The sequence below is a fragment of the Helianthus annuus genome, chromosome 14 (assembly GCF_002127325.2).
Source record: "Helianthus annuus cultivar XRQ/B chromosome 14, HanXRQr2.0-SUNRISE, whole genome shotgun sequence".
Taxonomy (NCBI): Eukaryota; Viridiplantae; Streptophyta; class Magnoliopsida; order Asterales; family Asteraceae; genus Helianthus; species Helianthus annuus.
In genome coordinates, this window is record NC_035446.2 from 142,489,776 (window position 1) to 142,512,879 (window position 23,104).

Consider the following 23,104-nt stretch of genomic DNA (forward strand, 5'->3'; position numbering starts at 1 on the left):
TATTGTAGGGCATAGTTAGTATATACTCATGATTGGTATCACACTCGAACGCACATATGATGTTACGATATGAATTGCTATGCTACCTGTCTATACTACGTGTTTTAAGAGTAGGACTCTACTTGTGTTTGCATGCGCTATGTTGTGATATCGACGGTCGTACTGTATGAATTAGGGGAAACCTTCTAACATGAGTAGGGAGGAACTGAGATAAGCATGCAAATCAGGTTATTATTATGGGTGCACACATAATAACAACGTGAGGTGCATGTGAGTCCCAGTAAATCTCGACTAGTGTGAAAAAGGAATCCCGCGTTGTTAGTCAGTGTTGTATTAGAACTTCGAAAACTGTGAATACTATAGCAATACTTGACATCTGCTTGAAATGGTCTGTTAATTTGTTACTTCTTCCCATACTTATAGAATCATGAACGGACGTGGAGGAGGTCGTCGTGGTGGACACGGTGGACGTGGTGGAGGCCGCGGTGGCGGACAAGGCGAAATCCATATGACTCAAGCTGAGCTAGAGGCATTACTCAATGCCCAGGTGGCTGCAGCCTTGGCAGCTTATCAGGCCGGTATGACATGTACCAGACATTCCTTCCTTTGAATCGTGAACTTGAGTCTTACTTGTTGGTTTATTTTCTCTCGTTAATAGGTCAGCCGGCGCCACAAAACCAGCCTCACCCACCGGTCTGCACTTTTAAAACTTTCATGGATTGCAAGCCACAGACCTTCAGTGGCACTGAAGGGGCTGTAGGACTTATACGCTGGTTCGAAAAGGCGGAGTCAGTGTTTGCGATATGTAACTGCCCAGTTGGGGATAGAGTAAAGTTTGCAGCAGGCACGCTTCAGGATGGTGCCTTGACCTGGTGGAATGCCCAGGTCCAACTGCTAGGTATTGAGGCGGCGAACGCCACTACGTGGGATGATTTTAAAGAACTGATGAGGGAAGAATACTGTCCTCGAGATGAAATAGCGAAGTTAGAGAATGAGTACTATCATCTGACAATGGTGGGGTCTGAAATCGAGGCGTATGTGAAGCGGTCATATGAGTTAGCTGATTTGTGTCCAAACTTGTCCCGACCCATGCCACGAAGAATCGAGTTGTTTATTAAGGGGTTACCTCCACGGGTGAAGGGTTTAGTTACAGCAGCGAACCTCAATAACCTAACCCAGATTGTTAGACTGGCACATAAAATCGTTGACCAGGAGGTGGAGAGCGACTCATTGCCACCTCGTATTTCTAGCACTACCACAGCTGCCACTACTTCCACTGCATCTGCTGCTGATGGCAAACGTAAGTGGAACGAAGCGGACAAGGGGTCCAACTCTGCACCGCCTCAGAAGAAGACGGATACTGGCAGCACCCGCAGTTTCAGCCAGACAGCATCAGTAAATCAGAACTCGAGTAACAGATCGGGGCAGGGATCATATGCGGGGAAGCTACCCTTGTGCAGCAAGTGTGATCTTCATCACAAGGGGCAGTGTACTCGAGTTTGTTATCGGTGTAATCGACCGGGGCACAAGGCCAGGGATTGTAGGACCACACTTCCAGCTCAGCAGCAGCCAGCGCAGCAGGCGGGTAGGCAACAGCCTCAGCAAACTCAGGGTAATCAGAAAGGGTGTTATCAGTGTGGAGCTGAGGGGCACTTCAAGCGAGACTGCCCTCAGCTAAGACAGAACACAGGGGGTGGTAACGGGAATAACAATGCGGGGAACAACGGGGGTAATGTTGCGCGTGGGCGCGGATTTGTGCTGGGAGCTGGGGAAGCGCGGAACGACGGCAACGTGGTTACTGGTACGTTTTCGGTAAACGGTGTTATTGCTTCTATTTTATTTGATTCTGGTGCCGACTGGAGTTACGTGTCTTTAGAGTTTAGCTCTCAATTAGGGTTAAGTCCTACACCTCTTGTAATGAAACACATAGTAGAAATCGCAAATGGTAAAACAATCGAAGCTACACATGTTCTGTTTGGGTGTAAAATCGATCTTCTGGGTCAAGTCTTCGACATTGACTTGATTCCTATTACTCTTGGAAGCTTCGACGTGATTGTTGGTATGGACTGGTTGTCCAAGTATCAAGCGGAGATTCTCTGTAAGGAGAAGATCATACGTGTTCCCCTTCCCAGTGGGGAATTTCTATCAGTTCAGGGTCATCGCAGCGGGACCCCAGTCAGTATTGTTTCGGCAATGAAGGCTCAGAAGTATTTACGTAAGGGCTATCCTGCTATATTAGCTCTTGTCACCGATTCACCGTCTGACGAAAGGAAGATTGAGGATCTTCCAGTTGTTCGTGAATATCCTGACGTATTTCCTGAGGAACTCCCTGGTTTACCTCCACATCGGCAGGTGGAATTCCAGATTGACCTCGCCCCAGCGGCAGCCCCAGTTGCTCGTGCTCCTTATCGTCTTGCGCCAGGAGAACTGCAGGAATTATCAAACCAACTCCAAGAGCTGTTGGATAGGGGTTTCATCCGACCTAGCTCTTCCCCCTGGGGAGCCCCAGTCTTATTTGTGAAGAAGAAGGACGGGTCCCTACGAATGTGTATAGATTATCGCGAGCTCAACAAGATGACGATCAAAAACCGTTATCCTTTGCCTCGTATTGACGACCTGTTTGACCAGTTACAAGGGTCGAGCTTTTACTCTAAGATCGACTTAAGGTCTGGTTATCATCAAGTGCGAGTCAGAGAGGAAGACGTTCCCAAAACCGCGTTTCGGACGCGATACGGTCACTATGAATTCTTGGTTATGCCATTCGGGTTAACCAACGCACCAGCGGTTTTCATGGACCTCATGAACCGCGTGTGCAAGCCATACCTTGACGACTTCGTTATCGTTTTTATTGACGACATTCTAATTTACTCCAAGAACAAGGAGGATCACGAGCGGCACCTACGCCTTATCCTAGAACTCCTGAGGAGGGAGCAGTTGTACGCAAAGTTTTCTAAGTGTGATTTTTGGATACGGGAGGTACATTTTCTGGGGCATATAGTCAATGAGGTAGGCATACATGTGGATCCTGCCAAAGTTGACGCCATTAGAAATTGGGCGGCACCAAAGAACCCTTCGGAGGTGCGGCAATTTCTCGGTCTAGCAGGGTATTATCGCCGTTTCATTCAGAACTTCTCAAAGATTGCACAGCCACTCACCTCGTTAACACAGAAGAAAGTAGTTTACTCTTGGGGGACGAAACAGGAGGATGCTTTCCAGCTTTTGAAACAAAGGTTATGCAGCGCGCCAATCTTATCTCTGCCAGATGGTACTGAGGATTTTGTAGTTTATTGTGATGCTTCGATTCAGGGTCTCGGTTGCGTGTTGATGCAACGCGAGAAGGTGATAGCTTACGCTTCTCGACAATTGAAAGTTCATGAGAAAAACTATACGACACACGACTTGGAGTTAGGAGCAGTGGTGTTTGCTCTGAAGATTTGGAGACACTATTTATACGGTACGAAATGCACAATCTACACCGACCACAAGAGCCTTCAGCATATCTTCGACCAAAAGGAATTGAATATGCGACAGCGTCGCTGGGTAGAGTTGTTCAATGATTACGAGTGTGCCATCAAATATCACCCAGGTAAAGCTAACGTTGTGGCAGATGCACTTAGCCGCAAAGAAACGAAACCTAAACGCGTTCGCGCATTACAGCTCACTATCCATTCCAGCCTTCCTGATAGGATTCGTACGGCTCAGACTGAAGCATTGAAGGAAGAAAACATCGAAGCTGAGGGTTTACGCGGTATGGAAAAGCAGCTTGAGCAGAAATCTGATGGTATCTACTACATCATGGAAAGAGTATGGGTTCCTCTGTTTGGTGATCTTAGAGAACTTGTGATGGATGAAGCACACAAGTCACGATATTCTATCCACCCGGGATCGGACAAGATGTATCATGATCTTAAGGTTATGTATTGGTGGCCGAACATGAAAGCCCTCATAGCCACGTACGTGAGTAAATGCTTAACTTGTGCTAGAGTTAAAGCGGAACACCAGAAGCCTTCGGGTCTACTACAGCAGCCAGAAATACCTAAGTGGAAGTGGGAACAGATCGCTATGGATTTCGTTACTGGATTACCAAGAACTCAGGCTGGAAACGACACTATATGGGTGATTGTTGATCGACTCACGAAATCGGCACATTTTCTAGCAATCAAGGAAACAGATAAGTTTTCGCAGCTTGCAGCGGTATATCTTAAGGAGGTAGTTGCTCGACACGGAGTGCCAACTTCTATCATCTCAGATCGAGATCCGCGCTTTACTTCTGAATTATGGCAGTCTATGCACAAATTGTTTGGTTCGAAACTTGATATGAGCACCGCTTACCACCCACAGACGGATGGTCAGAGTGAGCGCACTATTCAGACACTTGAAGACATGCTGCGGGCATGTGTGATCGATTTTGGGAAGGGATGGGAAAGACACTTGCCGTTAATAGAGTTTTCCTACAACAACAGCTACCACACAAGTATTCAGGCAGCTCCGTTCGAAGCATTGTATGGGCGGAAATGTCGTTCTCCTCTCTGTTGGGCGGAAGTAGGTGACAGTCAACTCACAGGTCCTGAACTCATTCTGGAAACTTCGCAAAATATAGCTCGCATAAGGGATCGTATGGCAGCAGCGCGGGATCGTCAGAAAAGTTATGCTAACAAGCGTAGAAAGCCTTTAGAATTCGAAGTTAATGATCGGGTTATGTTGAAAGTTTCACCGTGGAAGGGCGTTGTACGCTTTGGAAAGCGTGGCAAGCTTAATCCACGTTACGTTGGGCCATTCAAAATCTTAGAGCGGATCGGTAAGGTCGCTTACAGACTCGAGTTACCTGCGGAATTAGGCAATGTTCACGATGTGTTTCACGTTTCCCAACTAAAGAAGTGTCTGGTTGATGAGACACTGGTTGTGCCATTTCAAGAGCTCACGTTGGATGACAAGCTGCAGTTTGTTGAAGAGCCTATTGAAATCATGGATCGGGAGGTCAAGGTGCGTAAGCACAGTCGAATTCCGATTGTTAGAGTTCGTTGGAACTCAAGGCGTGGGCCGGAGTTCACGTGGGAGCGCGAGGACCAGATGAAATTGAAGTACCCTCACCTCTTTCCCAAAGACAAAGCAGAGTCAAACAAAACTGGTGAATCTCGGGGCGAGATTCCTTTTCAAGTTGGGGATGATGTCACACCTGAGCAAAATCCGCAACAACCTTGAATTCTCACTTCATTCTTTCGTGCTTACGTGTCAAATTTCGGGACGAAATTTCTTTCAAGTTGGGGATGATGTGACAACTCGAACATTTCAAGGTTAGTGTCTTCGGTCTTGTGATCTTCCGTGATTCCTCGTTCTTGTTTTGAACCTATCTATCCGACCCGTGACCCTGTTAAACATGTTTATATATTTGGTTATGTGTGTAATTGGCCAATATCTATTATGGTGGTCCATTGGGCCGTAACGTATAATTGGACCGCAATGTATATGTGCTTGTTTGATTAAGAAACCCTTGGATATAATGTATCGAGTAAACCTAGGACTTGGCCCAAACCGCCCCCACACTATGGATAGAACCGGCCCAGAACTTTGTGTTAATTGTTATTTGCAACCGACCCAAAATCCCCTTGTCCATATAATTATTTAAAACGTGATTAGTTAGTGAGGCATAGTAGAGCAAACCCTACTTTTACATCTATTATACGACGGCAGTGGAACCCCCCTCTTGCGTGATATCATTCGGCTATCAAGGATTGTGGTTAGTGAATCTCTACTATACTAGTTGTTAGCCGATAATTCCTTAATGTAGTCGATGATCATGTCTTATAGACACGGCAGATTTTGATAGGCCCTATGTGATATTAATTGATGCGTGTAACATGATTGCTATGATTATATATGATTAGTTGTTTTGTGATGTGTGTGAGGGTGTAAAATAGCATGGTAAAGTCTGAATGATATATGTATAAATAATTGTGGATCTCCTATCGAAACTGGTAATCACGTGAGTATCAGGCATAGCTTTCTATTAGGAGGTTTAATAATAATGGCAGGCTATTATTAGTTTTTGTTATGAAGTGATTGGTTGTAAGTAGGGTGCAATATAGTTGGTAAGCAATATTAATAATCAGTGTGTAAAATATCAAAATGTAGAACAGATTTAGTATTTCTTGTGGGGGGGAAAGTGGGATTGGACCGAGAATGATATGCATTTGTTTTAGTGGACCGCTGGAATCAACCAATAGGATAATACTATGTGAATGAACCAAAATAATTAAATAGGCTGTGTACAAAACCAACAACTCACCGACCTGATGTGGCCCACTCCGACCTGATCCAAATTTGATACATATTCAGCCCACCAGTTTGCTAACGGAGACATGCGGATATCCAACGCAATGGGCTGAAACCTTCGGTTAGCTGGGCCGGGTATTCAAGGGGTTGTACGGGGGGCCCAAGTACCTAGTATATATATGTATATACATAATACGGTTTGGGTTATAAACGCTGAACAGTGGGTGGTCAAGTTAACTCGGGCTACCCTATATTTTTTTAAAAAAGGAGTGACGTGTTAAACGGTTATGAAATGTTAGTCGGGTGTGTTGGTGAACCCAAGCAACTTGTAACTCGAATGCTACTAAAGGATATGAAATCTAACTTATAGACTTAACGGCATGATTGTATGATATTGAATAATACGAAATGGTAACATGAGAAGTTTGGTGATTCGTACCCTTGTTGCGATAAGCGGTAGGGATATGTGTGATACTTGTTTGTTACTCGTATGTTGTGTGACAACCTATGGAATGCAACGTGAATACAAACTAATCGTGTTGATAAACAATGATAGGACGTGGTTGACCGACTATTAGGCAGTAATTAACCCTACCGAGCAAACCCAAGGTGAGTTCACTACATTCGAGCATGCGTCCCAGTGGTTGGGGACAGTCAGTGGGTATCCCATGGGAGGGGATGAGTCTTTGGGTAAAAACGGGTATATTGGTTAATGATCTCACCTATCATCTTTTGTAAGTCCCTCATCGGGTATTAGTTAGTAGCGCTACTTAGGTTTGGCACCCTCACCCCGTGCCTGTAGAGGACGGAGGTGAACTAATGACCCAGTCTGGCCCAGTACTAGATAGGAGTACGTGGGAAGGGCAGTCCGTGAGCCGTCCGTGTTTGGAAATGAGATATTAACAATATTACTTGCATTGGGTATTAAACTGTTTTACATACACCGGGTAACAAACGTTTTCTAAAACTGTGAACTCGCCAGCTTTGTCTGATACGTGTGTTACATGCTCGCAGGTCCTTAGGTGCGTTGAAAGCAGGAACTTGCTGGCTGGAGGGCGCGAGTGGTCATGGTTGCTTGATGGATTTAATATTAGACATTTATTTACTATGATTGATTGGATAACATTTATATTACGATACATTAACGCTTCCGCTAAACTTATGGTTTTTGAATAACTTATGTTGGGATTTCAGTATCTTTAAATAATGAAGTTTTATTTCAAACTTGTGTTTCAATGTAATTGGTGGCTCATTGCTAGTCGTCACACGCCTAGCAGGGACACTCCCTAGGTGGTAATTTTGGGGGTGTGACAGATATGTTCTCGGATGATATGGAGATTGACCCATCAACTGCTGAGGAGAAGTTTATTCCCGAATGGGACATCCGGAACAAAGATACGGTGATGGACGTTTTGACCGCTAGAACGATGCTCTTTAATATAAATACTCCGATGGACCATGTTCGAAGCCGAAAGATGAAGAATCCGGATCTGGGGGCCGCAGTTTTGACCAACCAGGCTCAATCTAACATCTTCGTGACAGAGCTTTACCGTAGGTGGGTTGAAGCAGAATCCGTGCGGGAGAATTTGGAGAAGGAGGTTCGTTCGTTGAAACGTAAAATTCTCAAGAGCCCGGAGGTGGAAAAGAAAGTAGCTCAGCTGACCCAAGATCTTCGAACTCAACAGGAAAAGGTCACTTCTTTGATGGCTCTGAATCAATCGTCGCAGGCGGCTGCTGCGGCCGCCGCTGAAGACAGGGATAAAATCTCTTCGGAATTCAAAGTATTTTCTGAGTCCATGAAACAAAAGGACGAAGAGCACAAGGCGGTTTTGGCGAAGATGGAAGAATCTCTCAACGGCGCTCGTCTCGCGTACGAGAGTATGATGGCTGGTACGTTCGTCTTTCCGTTTTACTAAATTCTCATTTCTTCTGGTTTTTTTTCTAACTTTTTCCCCAGAGCGTGATGCGCTTAAAACAGGGGAAGCTGATTTGAAGGATCGTCTGGGGGAGATGGAGGCCGAGAATGCTTCTCTGAGAACAGAAGTGGATGATCTCCGCGAGACAAAAGTTTGGATGCTTACGGAAGGAGCCCAACTTCTAGCAAAGAATATTCACAAGGGCAAGGAGATGATTGCTGCCGTGGCTGGAGTCAATAATGCAATGAGCGCGGTGGGCATTAATTCGGGCTTGCATTCCGGCTACGTCCATGCTTTGCAGAAAAAGACTCCTTTCAAAGAGGTTCCATTGTTGAATCGTAATGCTACGGAGGAGCTTAAGGTGGCGGTCGCCTGCTTTGATACTCTCAAGTTTCCAGTGATAGAAGATCTTCTGAAGCTTAGCGATGCACCCCTTCCTGAAATTAAGAAGGCCCTTCGTTTCGCCAGTGATGATTCTACGAATGAATGAGGTGGACATGCCCGGCTCCTTGGGGTATGCACCTTGGGTGTTTTTAGTTAGTCCGGATGAACGAACAGTACGTTCGGTACCTTGACAGGTGTCCTGTTTTTGGACTTGTAATGATGTTTTTACTTTTGTTTATTATCCTTTTGTGAATGATATTAATACTTATTCCGGTTGTTTATGTCCGGTTTATATTTGATGTAACTACTTTACATATGCGTCCATGTTAATGGTGTACATTTTGAATTTTCTAGAACGTTCTTTTGTTAAATGCGGATCCGTTTTGTTTTATTAAGGATAATTTGAAGGAAATACGAACGATGCCAGTTCGTCTTTTCCTTTTAGGGTTGGATCCCTGGATTCGGCCGATGAGTATTCATAAGTTGCAACTTTTATTAGAGAAATCTAATATTTTATTTACTAGGTTCGGAGTTTAAATTTCTCCGATAAATGCAAAGTAAAAACATTTTTAATCAATCCGCAGGTACGACCCTCTGCGGTTCTTGTAATTTAACTTGTGCGGGAAAAAACATCCGCTTTACAGGAAAATTAAAAAGATGACGGAGCTCATAGCTTCCGTTTTACAATTATTTGTTTCAGAATAACCTTCTAAAGATAACATTTTTTTAGGTGCACTCCGTTCCAAGTACGTGGAACGGAGGTTCCATCCATCTTGCTTAAAGTATACGCGCCGTCTTTTCCTGCCGTTTTGATCTGGTAAGGTCCTTCCCATTTGGGAGCTAACTTCCCCGTTCCTTCAGTTAAGCTCGCTTCATTGTTCCGCATAACATACTCTCCGATTTTGAACCGGGTTTCTTTAATTTTGGAGTTGTAGTGTTTTTCCAACTCTTTTTTTATACTTGGCTTCCCGGATTGCCGCAAGTTCTCTCCTCTCTTCAATTAAATCGAGATTTAGACGGAGTTCTCGTTCATTCTCTTGCTGGCTCAATTGTATGCGGGGCGTGGGGATCCCTACTTCTGCGGGTATGACAGCTTCGGTGTCGTATGTCAAGCTGAAAGGAGTTTCTTTGTTGCTCGTTTTAGGCATGGTTCGGTGTGCCCATAGGACATGCGGAAGCTCGTCTGCCCATGAGACGCCTTCCTTCCCCAACCGCTTTTTAATGCCTTCCACAATACTCCGGTTGGCTCTTTCCACTTGTCCGTTGGCCTGGGGATGGGCCACCGAAGCGAAGCTCTGTTCGATGTTCATTCTTTGGCACCATGTTTTAAACGGCTTCTCCGCAAATTGTTTTCCGTTGTCGCTTACTATGCAAAGAGGCATTCCGAACCTGCACACTATGTTTTCCCATGCGAACCTCAGCACTTGGTCTCCTGTGATCGTCCGGAGGGGTTTAGCTTCGACTCATTTAGTGAAGTAGTCGATGGCAACCAGCAGGAATCTTACCCCTCCGGTGGAGACAGGGAAAGGACCTACGATGTCAATTCCCCATTTCTGAAACGACCAGGCCGAGGTTACGGGAACGAGATTGTTTTTGGCACGATGGCTTATGGGAGCGTGGCGTTGGCAGTCTTCACATGATTGGAGCTCATTTATCGCGCTTTGGTGCATTCCTGGCCAGAAATAACCGGCATTCATGACTTTTGCTATAACCATCCTCGGTCCCGCGTGGATGCCACATATTCCCCAATGGATCTCCCTTATAACGTAACTTGCTTCCTCTGGTGTTAGGCATTTTAGGAGCGGACCTAAAAAGGTTTTCCTGTAGAGTTGACCATCGTGCATCTGATATTGCAGCGCTTTCACTTTTAACTTCCGTGCCTGAGCCTTGTCTTCTGAAAGCGTCCCATTTTTCAAGTAATCTACGATCGGAGTTATCCAAGACTTTTCGGACATGGAAACTGACATGACTGACTTCGTCTGTTGGATGGCCGGAATCTGCAGGGTCTCGACTAGAACCTCTTTTGATAAATGACAGAATGCTACGGATGCCAGTTTGCTCAAAGCGTCGGCTTTTTTGTTTTTGCTCCTCGGTATGTGCACTATTTTGCAGGAATCGAAAGAGGAGATTAAACTGTTGACCTGCTGAAGATACCGAACCATATTATCCTCTCGTGCCTCGTACTCACCGCTGACTTGATTGGCTACCAATAATGAATCGACATGAGCTAATACGGAGGTTGCACCTGCTTTGGCTGCGGTTTGCAGGCCTGCAAGGAGAGCTTCATACTCTGCTTCATTGTTTGACGTCTTAAATTCGAAACGCAACGCGTAAGTATACTCTATTCCCTCCGGATCTATTAGGATTAACCCTGCTCCCGACCCTTCTTTACTGGAGGCCCCGTCCGTGTACAGGTTCCATACTTTTGGTAAGATGGGTTTTTCCTTGGTGCTCTCTCCGGTTGGGACCTCGGTAAGGAAATCTGCCACTGCCTGGCCTTTTACTGGACCTCTGGTACGATAGGTGATATCGAAGGCACTGAGCTCTATTGCCCATTTGGTGAGACGTCCGGAGACCTCTGGCTTCCTGAGGATTTGCTGGATCTGGAGATCAGTCTGTACTTCTATATTGAAAGCTTGGAAGTACCTTCGGAGGCGTCTGGAAGCATGCACCAAGGCGAGTGCCAATTTTTCGATCATCGGGTACCGGGTTTCATAGTCTTTCAGGATACGGCTCACGTAATAGACCGGGATTTGCGCCTGATTCCGGTGTACCACGAGTACTGCACTTATCGCAAAATGGGAAGCAGAGAGATATACCGTGATAGTTTCTCCGGTAGCTGGTGCGGTTAAAGTGGGTAAGGATCCGAGGCATACCTTCAGCTCCTGAAATGCCGAATCCGCTTCTGACGTCCACTCTATTTGGCCTTTTGCCGTTCGTTTTTTCAATACGTTCATGAAAGGGATAGAGCGATCTGCCGCTTTTGAAACAAAGCGATGAAGGGCGACGAGCTTTCCATTTAGAGACTGGATCTCTTTGATAGTTTTAGGAGGCTGCATGGAGACTACCGCTTTGATTTTATCAGGATGCGCCTGGATTCCGGATCGTGTAACCCACACCCCGAGGAATTTTCCCTCTTCTAAGCCGAAAGAGCATTTTTTGGGATTGAGTTTAAGGTTGATACTCCGAAGCCTGGTAAAGGTTTCGAGTATGTCATCTATCATGTCGTCTTCGGCCCGGCTTTTTATGACTAATTCATCGACATAGATCTCCAAGTTTCTTCCGATCTGATCTTTAAACGCTTTATCCATTAATCTCTGGTATGTGGCTCCGGCGTTTTTTAAGCCGAATGGCATTTTAGTATAACAAAACAGACCCTCATTTGTTACAAACGCGGTCTTATCTTCGTCCTCCGAAGCCATTTGGATTTGGTGATAACCCTTATACGCATCTAAGAAGCACTTAAGACGGAAACTTGAGAGGGAGTCTATCTTTAAATCAATCTCCGGCAAAGGATAGCAGTCCTTTGGGCACGCATTGTTCAGATCGGAAAAATCGACGCACATCCTCCAGGTTTTGTCTTTCTTTGTTACCATTACTGGATTGGAGACCCAAGTTTGGTAACGTACTTCTCTTATAATACCGGCGCTCAGCAACTTTCGTACGTCTTCGGAGATGGCCTTGTTACGAGCCGGAGCCATGTTTCTTTTTCTCTGAGCTACTGGTTTTATTGAGTGCGATACTTTTAACTTATGTTCGGCCAAACACCGGGGAACTCCAACCATGTCGGAGGTTTGCCAGGCGAATACGTCGAGTGAATTGGACAGTAGTTTCCACAACTTCTTCTTGGTTTGCTTGGGAAGTTGAGCCCCGATTGCAATTTTTTGTTCAGGAAAGTGTGGGTGTATAGCCCATTCTTCCGTGAGAGTATTAGGAGGCTCAGCATCACCATCGCTCTGTCGTATTTCGGCTACACCGATCGCAGATTCGGAGTACAGTGTTGCTATCCCTGCTTCGGTGGGGAATTTTAACGCTCCATGTATGGTAGAACTGATAATTCCGAAGGCGCACATACCAGGTCTTCCTAGTATGACATTGTGGACGGACCTTGCTTCAACCACTAGATACGTCAAGTTGACAGTTCGAACCAAACTTCCTTCCCCCATCGTCGTTGGCAGAGTGATTTGGCCTAAAGCCTGGACCACCTCTCCGGAAAAACTGACCAAAGGCATTGATACTCGGAGCAATTTCGCCTTTGTCTGTGGGGCTAACTGTTGAAAGCATTGTTTGTACATAATCTCGGTGGCGCTTCTGCTGTCAACGTATACTCTTCGAACCTTGCGTCCTGCAATGACTGCGGACACTATGACCGGTCCGTCCTTGATATCTTCCAGACTGACGGGCGGGAAACCAATGGGTTGCTGCATCCAGGCGGCCAAGTGCTGATTGGACCGCTTGATGCCTTGGTTGTTCACCCTACGGATCATGCAAATTGCTGGTTGATTGTTCGGATTATCTCCCGAATTCCCTGAAGATTTTCCTTCCTTTACTTCTTTGACTAGATGCGATAGCTTTCCGGACCGTACTGCCTTTTCTATTTCTTGCTTCAAAGACCAGCAGTCATCTGTATTGTGACCCCGAGCATGATGGTAGTCACAATATTTCTTGGAATTTTTGTCTCCTGGGTTCCGAAGTTTTGGTGGAGCGGGGAAATTTGCCCCTTCCGCACTGAGAATTTCACTGGGAGTTTTAGAGAGATCCGATAAATTGTAAAATCTTGACCCGGAGCTTTTCCCGCGTGGAGGTCTGTCATTTCTACTGTAAGGGTGTGATTGTAACACCTCGAATTTTTGTGTCCAATGATGTGTTAACACGTGTCATTTGATTACACGTGGCATCTATAATAGATAAAGGACTAATTTTGACAAACCTTGAAAGTATATAAATTCGAGGGTTATAAATGTCAACAAGGGTAAATGTACTGTATAGTAACCCTAAATAAATGCTTGTACCTTCAAACGAATAAATCATAAATCGTACGGAAGCGAAACGCGGAAGAAAGTGAGAGATTACGAACTACAGGGGTTAACTGTGTCAACATGTTTAATTATACCTCTGAGTGACCCTTTAACGTTCCCAAGGCTTCGTAACAGTATTATACGCTCACTAGAATATACTGTATAAATTCCGCGGAGTTCCGTTTTAAAACGAAAGAGTTATACTCAAATTCGTATGAGAAGGGTTAAAAGCGTCAATAATGAAAGTTAAGGCTTTCTGAACAATTAATAAAATAAACGGGGACTTAACAACACGGGTAAATAACACGAGGTCCTTAATTGTAATTAACCGAGGGCCAAACCGCAAAGTTACCCCTTCAAACCCGAAAGGTCAGGTAAATCATTACGAAAGATTTCGTTATTAATTACCAGATTCTGTAATCATTTCAAAAGATTTAGAAATTCTGGAAATCTAACCTCTCGCGGCCCGCGTGAGGTTTAGACATAAGTTGAGGCGGGCCGCGAGCCACCTCAATTACGCGTCTGAGTTCTTAAACTCAGGCGGCCCGAGTGAAAGTAGCATGGAATGTCCATGCGGGCCGCGTGGGACGCCCAGATGCAGACACATTGTAACTACTTGACCTTTGGACCCTTTGAACGACCAACAACCAATTAATGGGGCATGGGCACTCTATGCTCGACCCATAACACTTAGGGGACATCTGCCCATCATCCACACTCAGTGTAGCATGAGTTGTAATGATCTTAGAGCCTAAGTTTCACTATAAATAGCCACATTGGCTCATAACAATTCACACAACACAAATCAACTTCTCTGGTCATTCTAAAGAAGCTCCAAGCATCTTTCTCTGCTCTATAAACAAGAAACAACTTCTGTAAGTCGTTCACAATCAAAATGGTCTTGCATTTCCATAGTTATAGCTCATAAACGCAACCGTCGTAACTAACGGTTGTCATTACCATAACTTACAAATGGTTCAGTCTTATGACAGATCAAAAGTAGTTTTGAGAAGGTAATTATGTGGGTAATAAACCTCTAAAAGGGTTCCCCCTGATCACCACTCTAACTATGTCAAATATCGAGTCAAACGTGCGGTTAAAAAGTCAACAGAAAGCTATTTTTAGCGATTTATGCATAATCTGTAATGTATATGTTATGAAACCTGTTTTGACACTTACAAAATATGATATTAAGTATATAAACTTGTTTGCGCTCGTTTGAATCGACCATTTGCTATATTGAACCGGTTCGGAGCCGAATGTCGCAAAAGTTTGACTTTTGCTTTGACTTCAGTTCTGACCCGTTTTAGTGAGGTATAAATATACCTTAGGACTCTCTTAGGACCAGGTCACATGTTGGTATAAACCTCTGTGGTCGGTTCATGAGTTATCCGAGTCTTTTGCGCATTTCCGTCATTCGCCTAAAAGTTGACCGTAACGGCCTTTTGAAATTAAAACGAGTATTTCGGACACGTGAACGGACCAGAACCTTGCTTATTAAATTATAAGCATGTCCGCAAAGTTTCACGTCAATCCGAGGTCTAGAATGAGAGTTATGCTAATTAGCGCAATTTAAATAAACTTTTGTAATAAACGGCGCAATTAGCATAACACCTATCTAAACCAAGATTTCGACACCAAAACTTGTACCCACTGTATTAAAATAATATTTTGGGAATTTTAAAGATTTTTAATAATTTTTACCTTGCTCATAACCTGCGGTTATGGCTACGGTTCGGTTAATACCGAATATGCCCTTTTCGGCCAAAACATGAGTTCTACAAGGTCTTTTGACCCGATTCCAGTTGCTACTGGTTTTAAATAATAAATAAAGTATTTTAAGCTTTATAAGCTGTACGGGAAACTCAGATTTCCTGTAGAACTCGAAAAGCCCTTTTAAAGTCTTTAAAATGACCGAAAAGCCCCTACGGGGCATAATATTAACTTAAACTCGTTACGGGCGTCACGGAAGGTATCCTACTGATACCACAACCCATTTAAGGCATATTGACTTAGGAAATAAGCGTACGACTCTCATGGTTAAACCGTTTCGCCTATTGCGCGCACGGTTCGGCTTATGAAACTAGTTTTCATAATTTAGCCGATACGGGTCAAATAATATCATTTGAACCCCAAAATCCAGAGTGTGAACCATTAACCCATATAAAACAAGTCTCTAAACTTGTTGGGACAGAATCACACTCCATTCTCGGTTTTCGCCTTTTCGCGCGATTAAACCATATCTATATATATTGGAACCAACCGGTCTAGGCTACGGCCGTTATAACGACTCGTTAGGATTCTAAGAGGTTAATTAAAACCTTCGTTCCAGATTAGGAGCCCCAGTAAAAGCTATCGGTGATTTAATCCAATTAAGGAAATATACTTGCAAAGGTAAATACTTTAACTTATTTCCCCTATATGGGCTTGGGTTACGGTATATTAATACCGCTTGATTGAGCATTATATACTTCCATCGCTTAGGTGGTTAATTAAATAATATGATTGGCTCATTTAAACAGTTTTGTTGCTTATGAGCCTTTGGGGGGTTTAATGACCGTTGTCCCGGATATCCTTGGCATCATTTTACGAAATGGCCACGACCATCGACATCCCGGTGTAGGCGTACACCCGGTATAAAGTGTCGACATTAAATTAAAAGACGTAGCCGTTGGTTTTTATACTACGGTTTTACGCAAACGTGGTGTGTCTATAAATCTTTAACCCGGCACGACCCGGGCTACTGAACGCATAAAAGAACATGTAAAACGTTCACAAGATTTTATTATAATTTTCCCAAGTTATAAAAGAGTTTGTGCCTTGCGCATTCAAATCAATTTTAATAAACATTTTCAAATGTGTCAGTTGAATGTATTTACCAGTGTAAACTGACGTATTTTCCCCAAAAAGACTAAGTGCAGGTACCTAAACGTAAATTGGCTGGTATTAGCTCCCTAGCGTCGTGATAAGTCTCGCAAGCTTGATTGCAGTATCTGATGGAACAATACTTTATGTTTATTTACGATCCGCTGTGGATATATTCAACTTCTGTAATACATTTGATATTACAACCAGAGGTTGAAATTTATATATTTATCTTTAAGCTTCCGCTGTGCATTATATAATTGTGTGGTTTGACTATATTGTTGCCAACATCGTCACGGTAATCCCCCACCGGGCCCACCGGTGAGACACGTGGAAATCAGGGTGTGACAGGTTGGTATCAGAGCCAACGTTGAGTGAATTAAACACTACCCTATTGTGTTTAATCTCAATGACACAATTGCACATACTTGAGTCTAGACAAGAACTTAGGACAAATTCGGATTAATACTCCTTATTGTCTTTATTTTCGATTCAATTTTTAATAAGTTTTGGAGCAGGAAAATGCCACCTGTTATATTCCGAGGAAGAGGAAGGGGAAGAAGAGGCAGAGGAGAAGTCGTGACACATCACGATAACGAAGCTGGACCATCTGTTACAAGACATCCTTCGATGACACGGAGCGAAGAGCCACAACGACGAAGGGATCTTTACGAACCCGCAAGGCATTCCACTTCGCACAGCTCAACGCCATCCTACCGGCACTCCTTTGGGCCAAACTCAGAGAATGATCCCAACAACCCACAACCTTCCTTCATACCTCTACAACGTTCGGTATCACACCGAAATTACGACGACCCTACTCCATACTACATAGGTCAGTTTAATCCGGCTGACTACATACAGGAACCTTCAGGTTTTGTTCCATTAGGGCCACAAGACCACTTTTCTGAAGATCCCATGGAGGAAGATGAGGATCCTACTGAACCAGCTCGTGGTACGCCCACGCATCCGATAGAAGTTTCTGATGGGTCATCCTTCCATGGAACGCCCTATCAAGGACCTGACAGTTTCCAAGCGATGTTCGACCGACATGAGTGGTACTACACGCCACCTCAACAGACATCTCAACAACCGCGACATCCACAGGATCCCTCTGAGGATTCACGCTTTGTGGCAGTTACGCCACCACCTCTGCCACCGGCGCAACCAGTAATACCTGATCCGCCAAGGCGAAGGAGGACGAATGCTCGTATGTCTACACGAGGAGGGGGAGGTATCCACTTCAGCACTCCTCGACATTCTAGTAGTAGCCACTATCCGCCACTACAAGAAGAAGGACCTTCAAGTCCTATACAGGAGGCGAACTCCGCACCAGCTGCACGAAATTCGCCACCATTTGGGTATGACCAACCCATACCTGCTTACACGGGTCCAACGGCTTACAACCCGTTTGAACCGTCACAAGCACAATACAACTACGGCTATGAGCGCGACCCATATGTGGTGTCGGCAAGATATAATGCGCGTTACCCTGACGGAGCACATGGAAACATGGGACCACCGGACTACTCAGCTCATGGGTATCCAATACCTCCCAGACCTCCTGTTCCGCATCAAGCGCCACAACCACGTTTCTCTCCTCCTGAACAGGAAGAAATACTCCATCGACTAGATCGTGTGGAGAGAGAGTTCGAGGAAGAGAAGAAAAGCCACCGAGGATTTCTCAAAGGCTTGGCAAACCTACTAAAGGGCAAAAAGAAGAAACGTGACCACTAGCCCTTAATAGTAGTACTAATGTAATTTCTACTTTGAAATAAGTCCCTGCGTGGACATTTATCGTATTCAGTCCCTACGTGGACTTATCTTTAGTCCTTGCATGGACACCTATCTTATACTAGTCCCTGTGTGGACTTGTCACTTATTTTAAACCTCTATGGAGGTATGTACTATTTGAAAGACCCGTTTAGGGCAATATGTAATTGTATTTGAGATTTTGGAATGTATGTTATGAGTTTTGTTTTAATATGTATAAAATAAATCAAAACCATTCCTTTTATATTGATCTGCCTAGATAAAGAATCTTAAAAAGGTGAAACCTAGCTTGGTGTCTTTTAAGATCCAGTCAAGATGGTACGACCTAATTGAAAAGATTCTGATTCCCTGTTAACCTCTGTACGCATGTTAACGATCATGGCAGATGTGATTCGTTAAAATCACGCACGTCATTCTTATACAATAATCCTTTAAGGATTTCAAAACCCAACTAAATGATTTATAAATCGTGGGTTGAATCACCAATGAAGGTGATCAATATTATTAAAACATCCATTAGTGATGTAGTGCCTACGGGCCAGTATTATTAAAACATCCATTAGTGATGTGGTGCCTACGGGCCAACCTTATTAAAACATCCATTAGAGATGTAGTGCCTACGGGCCAGTATTATTAAAACATCCATTAGTGATGTGGTGCCTACGGGCCAACCTTATTAAAACATCCATTAGAGATGTAGTGCCTACGGGCCAGTATTATTAAAACATCCATTAGTGATGTAGTGCCTACAGGCCAACCTTATTAAAACATCCATTAGAGATGTAGTGCCTACGGGCCAACCATATTAAAACATCCATTAGAGGTGTAGTGCCTATGGGCCGTAATAATTGTCTTATAAAGACAAAAGGCAGTGGTAGTCTATGACTCCCTGTCAGAAAGAGATAAAAGAACTACGGTTCAATTCTCTATGCCTTTGATTCTCTGAAATCTCGGCTAATATTATAAAACATCATCATGATTAGGCTTTATGCCGCCAATACTATTTATATAGCTGAAATAGGATATATTCAAATCCTAATATTTAATAAAATAATAAGTTAACCAAATATGGTCTCTGTACCATGGTTGACAAATTGTCATAAAAGACAATTATATAATAATCTCCTGAATAAAATTTTGTTATCTTCTGTAACAGATTCAAGTTACAATGGCGGATCCCAATGGAGAGAACAGCCACACAAATGAAGATGACTATGACAATACGCCAGTGCATCTGACAGGCGCACAACTGAAGGCTCTGATTGACAATGCTGTTCAGGCAGCTATTGATCGTCAATATACTGAGTCCCAAGGCAGAACCGTGTCAAAACCACCCTCTAAACCAAAGACACACTCCAAACCACCCTCTGATGCATCCAGTGCTAAGGGTTGCACCTACAAATACTTTGTATCATGTAAGCCCCGGGAATTTACAGGGGAGAAAGGTGCTGTTGATTGTATCACCTGGCTAGATGAGATGGACACTATTGTGGACATCAGCGGGTGTGCAGCGAGGGATGTGGTGAAGTATGTGTCCCAGTCTTTTAAGGGCGAGGCCCTGGCATGGTGGAGGGCGTTGGTGCAGGCATCTGGTAAGTCTGCTTTGTACAAGATGACATGGGAGGAATTTATTGCTCTCATTAAAGAAAACTACTGCCCTCAGCACGAGGTTGAGAAGATAGAGGCTGATTTTGTCTCACTGGTAATGACGAACCTGGACTGCCAGGCGTATTTGACGAGTTTCAATACCATGTCTCGTCTAGTTCCATACCTTGTGACACCAGAACCCAGAAGAATCGCCCGTTTCATTGGGGGATTAGAGCCTGCAATAAAGGCTAGCGTAAAGGCTTCTCGGCCGACGACCTTCAGGTCAGTTACTGACCTTTCCTTGTCTCTTACCTTAGACGCTGTCCGTCTGAGGACACTAAGGAACAAGGAGGCTGAGAAGAGAAAACGTGAGGATGATACCTCACGAAGATCAGGGAAGAAGCACCGTGGAAACGGTGAAGGCAAAAGAGGGTCGGAGGCAAAGAAGGATGGGCAAACTGGTGACAGGCCCAACTGCAAGATCTGCAAGAAGCCCCACTCTGGGAAATGCAGATTTGCGTCGAACTCACAGTCGCAATCAAAGACTCCTTCCTGTGGACTATGCAAGTCCAAGGATCATAAGACTGTGGAGTGCAAGAAGATCAAGGATGCAACCTGCTATGGTTGTAATGAAAAAGGGCACATCAAGAGTAATTGCCCAAAGTATGCCAAGAAGGCAGAAGAGACAAAGAAGTCAAATGCGAGAGTTTTTCGCATGGATGCAAAGGAAGCGGTCCAGAACGACAACGTGCTTACAGGTACTTTTCTCGTAAATAATATATTTGCAAGAGTACTATTCGATTCTGGCGCCGATAAATCCTTTGTAGACCAGAAATTTTGCCAACTACTAAATATGCCTATCAAAACCCTTGATGCGAAATACGAAGTAGAGTTAGCAGACGGCACGATAGAAACCGTCTCTACTGTTCTAGAAGGATGTGAAATGTCCATTAGGAACCATTCTTTTCCTTTATCTCTACTTCCCTTCAAATTAGCGGGTTTTGACATCGTGCTAGGCATGGACTGGTTATCCCATAACCAGGCCCAAATCATTTGCGGCAAGAGGCAAATAGTTTTAAAGACTCCGAGTGGTGAATCTCTTACCATTCGAGGAGATACGCAGTACGGGTTGCCCGAAGACGTATCTATGCTGAAAGCTTCAAGGTGTTTGAACAGAGGCTGTGTAATTTACATGGCTCAGGTGATAATAGAAGAACCTAAGCCGAAGATCGAGGATCTTCCTGTCATTTCTGAATATCCCGAGGTTTTTCCCGAAGAACTACCTGGTTTGCCACCAGATAGACAAGTGGAGTTCAGAATAGACATCATTCCTGGAGCGGCTCCGATAGCAAGAGCACCTTACAGGCTAGCTCCAACGGAAATGAAAGAACTGAGGATCCAGTTGGATGAACTGCTGGCGAAGGGTTTTATCAGACCCAGTTCATCTCCCTGGGGAGCACCAGTCCTATTTGTAAAGAAGAAGGACGGATCGATGCGATTGTGCATCGACTACCGAGAGCTAAATAAAGTTACCATAAAGAACAGATTTTCTTTGCCAAGGATCGATGATCTGTTCGATCAGCTGCAAGGAGCGAGCTACTTCTCAAAGATCGACTTAAGGTCGGGCTATCATCAACTAAGGGTCAGAGATGAAGATGTACATAAGACAGCATTTAGGACTCGCTATGGTCATTACGAGTTCCTAGTGATGCCTTTTGGGCTCACAAATGCACCGGCTGCGTTCATGGATCTCATGAACCGCGTTTGCAAGCCATACTTGGACAAATTCGTCATAGTCTTCATCGACGATATCCTTATATATTCCAAGAACCAAGCAGACCACGAGAAGCACCTCCGTTGCATTCTTGAATTACTACAGCGTGAGAAGCTCTACGCCAAATTCTCGAAATGTGAATTCTGGCTACGAGAGGTTCAATTTTTAGGTCACGTTGTGAGCAAGCGTGGTATCCAAGTGGATCCCGCTAAGGTAGAGGCAGTCATGAACTGGCAAGAGCCAAAGATGCCTACCGAAATCCGTAGCTTCCTGGGGTTAGCAGGATACTACCGGAGATTTATTGAAAATTTTTCGAGGATTGCTGCGCCCTTGACTTCCTTGACCAAGAAGAAAGAAAAGTACATTTGGGGCCCAAAGCAGCAAGAGTCCTTCGAAATACTGAAGCAAAAGCTAAGCAACGCACCTGTGTTGACATTACCTGAAGGTACTGATGAATTTGTAGTTTACTGCGATGCATCACACACAGGCATGGGGTGTGTGCTTATGCAGAAGGGCAAGGTGATTGCCTATGCTTCAAGGCAATTAAAGGTGCACGAAAAGAATTACACCACCCATGATTTGGAGTTGGGTGCCGTTGTATTTGCACTGAAGTTGTGGAGGCATTACCTTTATGGTATTAAATTTGTGATTTATTCTGATCACAAAAGCCTCCAGCACTTGTTCAACCAGAAAGAGTTGAACATGAGACAGCGCCGTTGGATGGAAACCCTGAATGATTATGACTGCGAGATCAGGTACCATCCCGGCAAGGCGAATGTAGTCGCCGATGCCTTGAGCAGAAAAGAAAGGGTAAAACCTATTCGAATCAATGCCAAGAGCATTGAGGTCAAAAACAATTTAATTGAAAGGATTCTAGCTGCACAGCGAGAGGCTGTGTTGGAAGCTAATTACCCTAATGAAAAGCTGGGAGTAACTGAGGAGCAGTTGACTCTTAGCAAGGATGGAATCCTTAGATTGAACGGACGCATATGGGTTCCGATTTATGGAGGACTACGAGATGTTGTTCTCCAGGAAGCCCATAGTTCCAAATACTCAGTCCATCCTGGTGCTGACAAAATGTACCAAGACTTAAAGGCAAATTATTGGTGGATAGGCTTGAAAAAGTCTGTAGCCGCCCATGTAGCAAAGTGCTTGACTTGTGCTCAAGTCAAAGCCGAGCACCAAAAGCCGTCTGGCTTGCTACAACAGCCTGAACTTCCCGAGTGGAAGTGGGAATGTGTAACTATGGACTTCATAACCAAGTTACCCAAAACCAGGAAAGGAAACGATACAATATGGGTCATAGTCGATAGGCTGACTAAATCAGCACATTTTCTACCCATCAAGGAGACGTATAGCTCCGATATGTTAGCCCAACTTTATGTTGATAAGATTGTAGCCTTACACGGCATACCTGTGTCTATTATCTCCGACAGGGATACTAGATACACATCTCATTTCTGGAAAAGTTTCCAGCAATCTTTGGGCACGCGTTTGAACTTTAGTATGGCTTA

At 44.3% G+C, this 23,104-nt stretch overlaps 1 protein-coding gene across 1 annotated transcript; it reads right to left on the reverse strand.

The window, feature by feature from the left end:
• Positions 1 to 10,036: 10,036 nt before the first annotated feature.
• On the reverse strand, positions 10,037 to 13,000 carry LOC110907497. Its single transcript, XM_022152473.2, has one exon. It carries the CDS (start codon positions 12,998 to 13,000, stop codon positions 10,037 to 10,039), a length of 2,964 nt encoding a protein of 987 aa, XP_022008165.2.
• Between the last annotated feature and the right edge of the window lie 10,104 nt (positions 13,001 to 23,104).